We start from the raw sequence: 11,468 nt of genomic DNA, 5'->3' as shown, positions 1-11,468 counted from the left end.
AGTGGATCCATCACCAACCCAAGCCCCGCACGCTTCCAAAGAACAAAGTGAAGGCCCTCAACCAAGTGAACAAGATCAAGGGAAAGATCAACCTCAAGATGGTGGTGAACCACCAAGTGATGCCCAAGGTCAAGTTCTCCCTCCTGAGCAAGTTCAAGATCAAGAGGAAGCTCAAGATCAAGAACAAGCTCAAGACAATGCTCAAGATGTTCATGTTTCCGCTCCTCAACTTTCTCTTGAGGAGGAATTGGAGTGTTGTGCCGCCAAGATTGCTCCCAAGATCACTACCAAAGACCATCTTATGAAGAATGTGCTTGGAAGTTTGAGAAAAGGGGTAAGCACTCGTAGACAATTGGCAAACTATTGTGAACATCACGCATTTGTTTCTTGTGTTGAACCCCAAAAGGTCTATGAGGCGCTAGAGGATCCGGATAGGCTCAATGCCATGCATGAAGAACTCAACAACTTCGAGCACAACAAGGTGTGGAGATTGGTGCCGAGGCCATCGCGGAACCATAATGTCATTGGAACCAAGTGGATATTCAAGAACAAGCAAGATGCTCATGGGATTATCGTTCGCAACAAGGCTCGTTTGGTAGCACAAGGCTACTCCCAAGTCGAGGGTATCGACTACGGCGAAATCTTTGCTCCCATTGCTCTCCTCGAATCTATTTGTTTGTTGATTGCTTATGCCTCTCATCATAACTTCAAGTTGCAACAAATGAATGTGAAGAGTGCCTTTCTTAATGGTCCTATTAATGACTTGGTGTATGTCAAACAACCCCCGGGGTTTGAGGATCCCGAGTCCCCAAATCATGTGTACCAACTCGATAAGGCACTCTATGGCCTTAAACAAGCCCCACGTGCGTGGTATGAGCACCTTACCGAGTTGTTGCAAGATCATGGGTTTGAAATTGGGAAAATCGACCCCAATCTTTTTACTAAGAAGGTCAAAGGGGAGTTGTTTGTATGGCAACTATATGTTGATGATATTATCTTTGGTTCCCCTAACAAAGCTTTCAATGAGGAGTTTGTCGCTCTCATGACCTCGAAGTTCAAGATGTCCATGATGGGAGAGTTGAAGTTCTTTCTCAGGTTCAAAATCAAGAATAGAAGAGAAGGAACCTTCATCAACCAAGCCAAATACACTCAAGACATGCTCAAGAGATTCAAGCTAAGTTATGTCAAGCCAGCTTCCACTCCAATGCCCGTCAAGTGCCAACTTGACATAGATCCCAATGGTAAAGCAGTGGATCAAAAGGTATATCGCTCCATGATTGGCTCCTTGCTTTACCTTTGTGCATCTAGACCGGATATCATGTTGAGTGTGGGAATTTGTGCATGGTTTCAAGCTGCACCTAAGGAAATCCACTATGTGGTGGTCAAGCGAATCTTTCGGTATTTGGCTCATACCCCAAACTTTTGGCTTATGGTACCCAAGAGGAGCCAACTTCAACCTTTTTGGCTATTCAGACTTGGATTGGGCGGGAGACAGAGTGGATAGGAAGTTAACCTCCGGAGGGTGCCAATTTCTTGGTTGCTCTTTGGTGAGTTGGTCTTCTAAGAATCAAAGTTGTGTGTCTCTCTCGTCCACCGAAGCGGAGTATGTGGCCGCCGGTAGTTTTTGTGCTCAACTTCTATGGATGAGGCAAACTTTAAAGGATTACGGTGTCACTTGTGACGAAGTGCCTCTTTGGTGTGACAATGAAAGTGCCATCAAGATCTCTCTCCACCTGGTGCAACACTTCAAGACGAAGCATATTGAGATTCGGTATCACTTCATCCGGGATCACATTAAGCGAGGCGAGATCAAGCTCAAATATATCAACACTCATGATAACCTTGCAGATATTTTCACGAAGCCCTTGGATGAAGCAAGATTTCGTGAGTTAAGGCATGAGCTAAATATCATTGATTCGAGCAATGTAGCTTGAACCCGTGCACACCCCACCATACTCATTTTGATATCTTGTTTAGGTGTAGGCATGGACATAGGGGGAGTGTTGTTCTCTCAATGAACTCTCCCTCCCCCATTATGCGAAAATTGATCAACTCTTTCACATCAGCCATTCTTGATGGTACTTGTGCTTTAAAGACGAGTTTTGGTCATGGGCCCAAGGATAATTCTTCGCGGTGCCACACCAATTGACCCAAACATAGGTGCCTTCAGCCACCACGCTCTCCTCTAGAGAGGTTTTGGCTCGTGTTCGCTCCTCGTTGTCTTTTGCTTTCTTGTTGAGCCGTGTTTGTGTTTGAGTTGCCTTGTGTATGTGCTCGCTTTAGTGTCCGGTTGCTTGAAGGTTGCTTTGCAAAGGCCGTGTTTCTCTGTTTTGTCGAAACATGCACTTTCTTGGGTTTACGGTACTACTGTGGCAAGCCACGGTACTACCGTAGGAGATGGGCTGCCCTGTGCTCGCACAGGTGCATTCGCGACACGGTACGGAAGGAAATATGCCCTAGAGGCAATACTAAAGTTGTTATTTATATATTTCCTTATATCATGATAAATGTTTATTATTCATGCTAGAATTTTATTAACCGGAAACTTAGTACATGTGTGAATACATAGACAAACAGAGTGTCACTAGTATGCCTCTACTTGACTAGCTCGTTGAATCAAAGATAGTTAAGTTTCCTAGCCATGGAGATGAGTTGTCATTTGATTAACGGGATCACACCATTAGAGAATGATGTGATTGACTTGACCCATTCTGTTAGCTTAGCACTTGATCGTTTAGTATGTTGCTAATGCTTTCTTCATGACTTATACATGTTCCTATGACTATGAGATTATGCAACTCCTGAATACTGGAGGTACACTTTGTGTGCTACCAAATGTCACAACGTAACTGAGTGATTATAAAGGTGCTCTACAGGTGTCTCGGATGGTACTTGTTGAGTTGGCATAGATCAAGATTAGGATTTGTCACTCTGATTATCGGAGAGGTATCTCTGGGCCCTCTCGGTATGCACATCACTATAAGCCTTGCAAGCAATATGACTAATGAGTTAGTTACGGGATGATGCATTACGGAACGAGTAAAGAGACTTGCCGGTAACAAGATTGAACTAGGTATTGAGATACGGACAATCGAACCTCGAGCAAGTAACATACCGATGACAAAGGGAACAACGTATGTTGTTATGCGGTTTGGCCGCTAAACATCTTCTTAGAATATGTGGGAGCCAATATGAGCATCCAGGTTCCGCTATTGGTTATTAACCAGAGACGTGTCTCGGTCATGTCTACATAGTTCTCGAACCCGTAGTGTCCGCACACTTAACATTCGGTGACGATCGGTAATATGAGTTATGTGTTTTAATGTACCGAAGGAAGTTCAAAGTCCCGGATATGATCACAGACATGACGAGGAGTCTCGAAATGGTCGAGACATAAAGGTTGATATATTGGATGACTATATTTGGACATCGGAATAGTTCCGGGAAATTGGGATTTTACCGGAGTACCGGGAGGTTACCGGACCCCCCCGGTAAGTGTATGGGCCTTATTGGGCCATAGTGGAGAGAGAGAGAGTCGATCCTTTCAATAACGACGGTTGAGAAAAAAGTGGAGATGATGGCCTGTCGAGTAAGATGTGTGTGTCGCTGAAAATAATCAAGGAGCCAGCCTCTAGGACATATGGGTTGGGGTTATGGAAGACGATCTGGCCAAAGAACATCGAGCGGGGCGAACATCGACGACATCAGCGGCGCCATGAATCGCATCAGGTCAAACACCAACGACATTCACCTAGTTCATGTTCCCCTGCTTCCTTCCTTGCATGTTCCTTCAAACCCACACACACAATCTTTCGTAGTTCTTTTAGAACACACGTCGTTGCTTCCTTCCTTGCAGTCCGCCCCTCTTTGCAGCCCTAGAATTCATGTTCTTGCTTCCTTCCTTGCATGTTCCTTCCAGCCCACACACAATCCTAGTCAAGTTAATTCTTTTAGCCCACATGTCAGCGCACATGTCCCTCTTTGCATGGTGCAACACATCCAGAATCCATCCTTCCTTTCAACGGTTTTGATCACCTTCTCGTCCGTTGTCACCTTTCTTTTTTGTAGGTGTCTTGTTGATATTACAATCAACTTTGCTAATCCATATAAACTGGTGGGAATCGTCTTAAAGAAGCGAGGTGGGATAATTTCACATGAAATATCCGTGCTTTGCAGCCTGTTGGACCGGAGATTACGTTTTTCTTATGTGGCTCGGGGCCCAGAAAAGGCCTAGCAACGGTTATTTGATGGTCAAATAGGCCCAACGATTTGATTAAAAAAGGGCCATGCAAGTAACCTTTAGTACTATTTAGAAAGGAATCATGTCTATTCACGAACATGTGATAGCTCAGTTGATTGACTCACGTAAGTCAACCATGAGAGGTCAGGGGTTTGAATCTCGTTTGGCATATATTTTCCCCATGATTTGTGACAGCGGGGACTGCGGATTGAAGACCAAAAAGTACATGGACTTTTTTGCAAAAATGCCGCGACGGTTAGCCGGCAGAAGCGGTCGGTGCTTTATTATTAGGTAAAGATTTTGGACTATGGCAAATTCATTGTTTACACCATGGAAATTTTATTCAACAAACCATGGTAAACAAAATTGGATAGCATGGCAATTATTATTGAGCATACCATCAGAAACTTGTTTTGAACATTCCATGGCAAAATATTTGAAGATACCATGGCAATTATCTGACTTTTCCACATTTTCCCTTTAATCTTGTTCGCGATTATCTATTTATGAAACGTTCTTTTTGGGGTTAAATCTGGCTATGTGATGACAACATTTTTTTTAAAAAATTTCTCATGCTTTTTTGAGAAACAATTTCTCTTTTTGATTTGCCATGATTTATTAGAGGATGCAATTTTATAGAGGTCACGCTGCCCCACCATAGCGAACAAATCGTTAGCTGGAGGCAACTCAATCCTCACTTGAGAATTTCCCCATCAGACGGCAACAGGGCAGTTTACCCATAAACTTTCCCTTCTTAGAAAAGGAAAATCCCAACATTTCCCTTAGCATAATAACTGCTTCCGATACCATTGCCTTGCCAGAAGGGACTCGCCTCCCCCTTCCCATTCCCGGCGCCCACCCCAACCAACCCTCCCCCAATGGACGCCGTCGCGTTCCCGCCGCCTCCGGCCCCTTTCCTCGACGACGACTTCGATTTCGGGGACTTCGCTTTCGCCCCTGCTGCGCCCCAGCCTGCACCTCTGGCTCCGCAGCCGGCTACTTTTGCGGCCTTCGACGACGACTGGGGCGACTTTGTGGCGAGCTCCCTCGGATTCAGCCCGGATGGCCTGTCCGCACCCGCCATCCCGCCTACGGGCAAGCCAGCCGCCGGCGCCTGGGAGAAGCCCCGGGGCCCGCTCCCCTTATCCCTGTTTGGAGCCGATGACAAGGAGGAGGAGGAGGAGAAGGATGAAGTGCCTGTCGGGCCGCCGCCGCCCACGTCCACGGTGCACCAGCGGGCACCGTCGTTCGGATCCAAAGCCTCGAGCCCCGCGGATCTCAAGGACCTCATCGTCGGCCTCTACGGATCTCAGCCTCCGCCCACCCCCGACGCACCACAGCCGGGTGCGCTGGAGGAGGTGGACGATGACGGGTTTGGAGATGACGGTTGGGAATTCAAGGCTGCCCCCTCGTCTGATGCCGGCCAGGATGGAGCCGGACAAGCGGACGGAGGTGGAATTGAGGTAAGCTTATGATTTGTTCCTGTAGTGATCCCTTCTCTTCATAGCTGTCTTTGTAAATTTTCATGAGATTTTGATATCAACGTGATCTGAAACTATTGCATCAGCTGGACAACCGACCTGATAAATGTACTCCGTATTTGGTAAAGAGAGTGAGCTAGCTTGTGAAGTAGGGCATGTGCGGGATGTTTATTTCTTACTAATTTGCTGCTAGCGACCAAAGCTAACCCACTGTAGAAAATTCGTTGCTAAGCCCCGTCCGGAACTGTAACCTAAGAGCTAATCAAATACAATAAATCACATGATTGTGGCAATTAAGTAAAACAGTCAGACTACTTCAAGGGGTAATATTCTGTCCCATGTAAACTGTTCGTCTGGGGAATAAGGTGTAACTAGTACTACCTCCATTTCAAATTGTAAGATGTTCTAACTTTCTTCTGAATCAGATGTATATAGACGCGTTTTAGTGTGTTTGTTCACTCATTTTAGTAAGTATGTAGTCCATATTGAAATATCCAAAACATCTTATAATTAGGAACGGAGGTGTATAAAGCTCTAACTCGCACCTTCATGGTTATAGTTTTAGACCTGGACATTAATTCAGTATTCTATATAATTCCTAGTAAAAATGGAGGTCATGCTTGCCATGAGTCGTTTCATTTTATTTAATAGGAACATATACCTCTAAGGCTCAGAGCCATGAGTTGGTTGCGAGATCTTATGGGTTTCACCTCTAGCCTACCCCAACTTGTTTGGGACTAAAGGCTTTGTTGTTGTTGTTGTTGTTGTTGTTGTTGTTGTTGTTGTTGTTGTATATACCTCTAAGGCTCTGACGATATCTTTAGCCACCTTGCTGCCAGTTTTTTTCTAGACTTTATTTCCCTTCTCCTGATCTGGTTCGATCTAAATCTTTTCATACTCTCAGGGTATGCCAAAATCATTGGGCAGCGACCAGAAAGATTGGTCACTATTTACTGGTGTCAATAATGAACTGAACCTCCAGACTACAGATCATGTCAGAAATCATGAGTCCACAGGACAAAGTGTGAAGACCTTCAGCTATTCTCCAGATAATAGTTCATCCATACTCAACTTGTACAAAGAATCTAAATTTGTCGATGCTGTTCAAGTTCCTCAAAGTTGTTCCGAAAGTGTAGTCAGCTCTTCTGATATGTTCTCTAACAATGAAGTGGTGAGTATTTCATGGTATTTTAAGTTACCAGTGGATACCGTTAATTTATTTTGATGTGTGCTAATGATCAGTGATCAGAACTCTTCGTTTGGAACAGATGAAAACCATTCCATTAAATCAGGAAGCGACAATATTTTGGTTGATTTCTACCATAAGCTGAGAGAAGAATCCATGGCAATGATATTCCGGTATAATAAGGATATTAAGGTCAATCACTACTCATTACATTTAGTACATACATCTTTGGTATTTTTACCGTTTGTCATTCAGTAATTATTAGTATGGTATCAGGAGGCCCAGAAGAGTTCTGCACATTCTGATGGAAACAAAAAAGAGACAGCAATCGAAAGGGAGATCCAGGTATGCACTACTTATGTTTTTCTATATTAGCTTTGTCTTGTGAATTTAATATATGTTGCCTTATGTGCTGCAGAGAAAGCATTATTTGGCCTAAATATTGAACTGATCCATTTTTCACAATTTCCAGGAAATCTGGGAGAAACTACGAGATTCTTCGCTGGCAGAAGGATTTCGCATTGAGGAACAGCCTTCGAGGGATGAGAGTATTTCTGGACTGCTTAACAGTACCAAAGAGGAACACATAAAGGATTTTGAGCAGCACTATCATTTAGCAGAGAAAATAGCACTGGTATGTATCATCCTTGCTCCTCAGGAATATGTAATTATCTGCTCGTTATCAATACATCTTAGTAAGGACTAAGGACTCATCCTACTGTTATCAGCGAAAAAGACTGGCACAGATCATTCTTTTCGCCTTGTGTTTTTTCTTTTCTTTTTTTGAACTGAAAACTGTAGGGGAGGGGCCCCGACAGTAAAATCAAGATCAGTACACTTGATTCTCTTTGTTGGACGTCCTTCATTGTTGTGTATACAGTAATAATGGAAGGTGAAAAATGATTTGAGTAGTGCTTTCTTTGAACAGTTCTGTAATCCACACCATTCTTACCCTCTGAAGTGATATATAGATTAGATGTAATTATTTTTGTTGCTTTAGTGTAGAATTATGTGCAGCTGATCTTGCTGTCTACCATGTTACCATCTGCTTCTTGTTCAGTCATGATTTGATCTTTGTTTGGGTTATTAATCCAGTACTTAAATATAGGCACAGCATGACATGAGTTTGGCAGTTGAACTTTACAAGCATAGTGTGTCAACCCTACATACCTTAGGACTAGCATCCAAAGAGGAGCAATGCGATTATGTCGCCGCATGGTACAGTATGTTTCTTTCCTGTGCTCAGGAATTGCAGCATGGAGCAGTGCTTTGGCAAGAATCTTGTCATGCGAAAGTCCATGATCTAGTAGTTTCTGAAGGTACAGATATTTCGATCAATGGGTGGCACTTTTATCATTTGTGTTCAAAGGTAGAAGATTAACCATAAATCTGGTATTTGTTGATTGTATAGGTGCAAATTGGTTTGTTGCTCTTGGGGAGATCTACAGAGTTGCACACCTCTTGCATTTGTCATTGCAGTATTTCAAGCCTTGGGTTCTTGCGGATCCCGGGATGTTTAGTAAAATGTTGGCTTGTTGGGACAGCTGCATTAATGCATGGACTAGTGGTTTAGAAACAGCTCTTAAAACAGTTGTTGACAGCAATCACTTAGCTGCACCCGCTGGTAAAGCTCTTCTGGAGTCCATCATCAGTATTAATGAACTTGAAGTGGCCAATTTTCAACATTGTCTTGCCAACAACGAGTTGACATGCCGACTAACACTTCTGCCAACTGGTCTTCTACAAGGTAATACATTCTTGCCAGGAAGGGAAATTTCAGCTATATTATAAGATGCCTCACTCTGCTGACTAATTAGTTACTTTTTCTTCACATAATGCAGGAGGGGAAGTGGTTGTGTGGAACGGTAATCACTATTTTGTTAAAGTTGCCAATTTTTGGGCAAATCGGGTATCTTCGGACCCTCCTCGGCTTTCACTCGTTCACATCTCTTCAATGGACAGTACAAGCAATAGCTGCCTGCCTTGTTGAGTAACCTGTCCGCAAATTCGCGATGTTCTTAGAGGATGAGTAAATCCAGTGGAAGCATCACAAGCTCTCTTTACCAAAACTTATTCTTGAGGTTGCCTCGCAGTACAACAATAGTGTAAAGCATCTCGTTGATCTGTGCAACACGGCGGCTGCTTCTAGATGATCAATCCATGGAGACTACGTTCCAATACTGGTCAAAGGCCATTCTTTTGTACAAGTAATATGTTTCACCATTCTTTCCGTAGATGACGGGTATCTTTCTACGGTTACCATGTATATTGTATTTAAGCTGGGGTACACTGCAACAGCTCAAGTGCACAAGCAGCCGAATCCGCTGCGATGGCACAAACTTGCTGATTGTCAACTTCAAATTTTGGTATAAACTGAGGGGGAGGCTATATTGATTTGGTCCTGCCATTTCTAGATTTATTTATAGATCATGTTTTGATATATATTTTCAGGGCAAAATCATGTTTTGATTTTGACAGGCGGCCACGAGCCCACAGGTTTCACCTCTTAGAGCATTTATATGTTTTGATTTTCAGGGCTAATTCGATCCCTTATATGTTCGGACTGGGTTTGGGTGTGTCTGCTTTGACCACCTATATGCCCGGGTATGCAATTACACCCCTCAAAATGTTCAGATCGTGATTAGACATTTCATCAAGTACTCCCTCTATAACTTCTGTAAAAAAATATAAAAGCATTTAGATCACTTTCTTTACAGATGCCACAAGAACCGGCACACTCGTTGCCTTTTTTTTAACATCAGTACAGACGCAAGCGCTCATATACACGCGCATATACTCACCCCTATGAACGCACACACGTACACCCTATCCTATGAGCATCTCCGAAAGACTGAGCCGGCATATCATCTTGAGATTTATGAAGTCAACGTAGGCGCCTCGTCGTCGACAGGTTTTCGTCTCCTCCCACTGAGTGTGCATCGCCGGAAATCCTGAAATAAATCCAAAAATAAATACGAAACTCGTTGGCTGCATGAACTAGCATGCACGTGGCAGGGCTGCGGCCAACCAGCATGCGGTCGCCGGTCGTTACCTTCAGCAGGGGACGACGTCAGACCGTCAGTCGTAGCGCGAGATTTAGGGGCAGGGCTGCGAGCAGCGGAGGAAGCGTTGTACGTGAGCAGGGACGCTAGGTCACGGACTATGACCTTGTGCTCTATCCTCGTTCAAAACGAGAGAGAGAGGAATTTTTTTTGTGGCTGTAGGTAGGGCCAAGGTGGGTTGGTTGGGATTTGGGCTGACGTGGTGGACGTGTCCACGTGCTGGACAATCCGGACATATAGAAGGGAAATGGAGGGTGACAACCATACATACAAGGAAAATGGAGGGTGGGGTCCGCTTGTAGATGCTTTTAGAGCATCTATAGCTCTTTCCTATAATTCTTTAATCCCTCAAAAGAAGGTCCGGGGATTCACCCCCAACAATCCATTCCCTAAAATCTATAAAAATATTTTGGTTTGTGCCACTATCTAGCTCGGGTATTCGAAGACTACTACTCCCTCCGTCTAGGTGTGTAAGTCATCTTATGAAAACCAAATAATCCCAAAATACTTAGGCGCGGTGCATTAACTTCTACCTCGTTTCTTGTTTCTTGACATATCAACCAATAAGAGATGAGGGGTGTGTATGCTTTTAATGACTTGAGACGACCAAACAAGACATGCAGTGGTTAGTTCATTGCATGCAATGCTATTAATTAGCAAAAACCATTAAGGTCTCTCGTTTTCTTTTCCTCCTTGGTCACGGTGCACAACCTAAGACGACTTACTCACTTAGACGGAGGGAGTACTGAAACTTATCAAATTTAGTATGTGCTTCTACTCCCTTCGTTTAGGTGTGTAAGTCACCTTACGAAAATCAAATAATCCCAAAACACTTAGGCATGGTACATTAACTTCCTCATCGTTTCTGGTTTCGTGACATATCAACCAATAAGAGATGTGAGCCGTGCATGCTTTTAATGACTTGAGACTAACAAACATGATATGCAATGGTTAGCTCATTGCATGCAATGCTATCAATTAGTAAAAAGACATTAAGTTCTCTCGTTTTCCACTCCGCCTTGGTCGCGGTGCACAACCTAGGATGACTTACACACCTAGACGGAGGGAGTACCATTTATGAAGAAATTAGCTATATGCCATCATGTGTGGTTTGCTTGAGTTACCATTAGGTTGCGGTCTTCGTTGACTTTTTTCCTCGTCTTTGGGACCCATCACTTCCCCACATCAACTGCAACGACGAGAGACTCTTTTGACCCTTTGGGACCCACCAGTTTGTTATGTCTTCATTAATGGAGAGGGGACTCATTTGACCCTTTGGACCCACCAATCGATGTGTGTCAAAAGAAAACAATGGGATCCCTGGAATAAAAACATCCAGTTCATTGCGCTCGATGCCTCTCCACTGACACCTTGCCCCCCACCTTTCCAGCCTTCCAAGAACACCCCTTCCCCCTCCCCTGGCCATCTCCGGCAATGGAACCAGCCAAGCAAGAGAGGGTTGTATGGGCTCGCTAGGTGAACGTTAGTTTTCTGATGTG

At 44.0% G+C, this 11,468-nt stretch overlaps 1 protein-coding gene across 1 annotated transcript; it reads left to right on the top strand.

Annotated features, from left to right (window-relative positions):
* The first annotated feature begins 5,048 nt into the window (after nt 1-5,048).
* LOC119308291 lies at nt 5,049-9,330 on the top strand. Its single transcript, XM_037584395.1, has 8 exons — nt 5,049-5,703; nt 6,626-6,892; nt 6,971-7,099; nt 7,184-7,252; nt 7,380-7,541; nt 8,016-8,226; nt 8,319-8,654; nt 8,749-9,330. Exons 1-8 carry the CDS (start codon nt 5,119-5,121, stop codon nt 8,895-8,897), a joined length of 1,908 nt encoding a protein of 635 aa, XP_037440292.1. The 5' UTR covers nt 5,049-5,118; the 3' UTR covers nt 8,898-9,330.
* The last annotated feature ends 2,138 nt before the right edge of the window (nt 9,331-11,468 follow it).

The sequence above is a fragment of the Triticum dicoccoides genome, chromosome 5B (genome assembly GCF_002162155.2).
Source record: "Triticum dicoccoides isolate Atlit2015 ecotype Zavitan chromosome 5B, WEW_v2.0, whole genome shotgun sequence".
Lineage (NCBI taxonomy): Eukaryota > Viridiplantae > Streptophyta > Magnoliopsida > Poales > Poaceae > Triticum > Triticum dicoccoides.
The sequence above is the reverse complement of the archived record's forward strand: the minus strand, read 5'-3'. Positions and strand labels throughout refer to the sequence as shown.

Coding starts and splice junctions, on each gene's coding strand:
- LOC119308291 (XM_037584395.1), top strand. CDS start 5,119: ATGGACGCCGTCGCGTTCCCGCCGCCTCCGGCCCCTTTCCTCGACGAC. Junction 5,704..6,625: donor CGGACGGAGGTGGAATTGAG/GTAAGCTTATGA, acceptor TCATACTCTCAG/GGTATGCCAAAATCATTGGG. Junction 7,542..8,015: donor TAGCAGAGAAAATAGCACTG/GTATGTATCATC, acceptor ACTTAAATATAG/GCACAGCATGACATGAGTTT.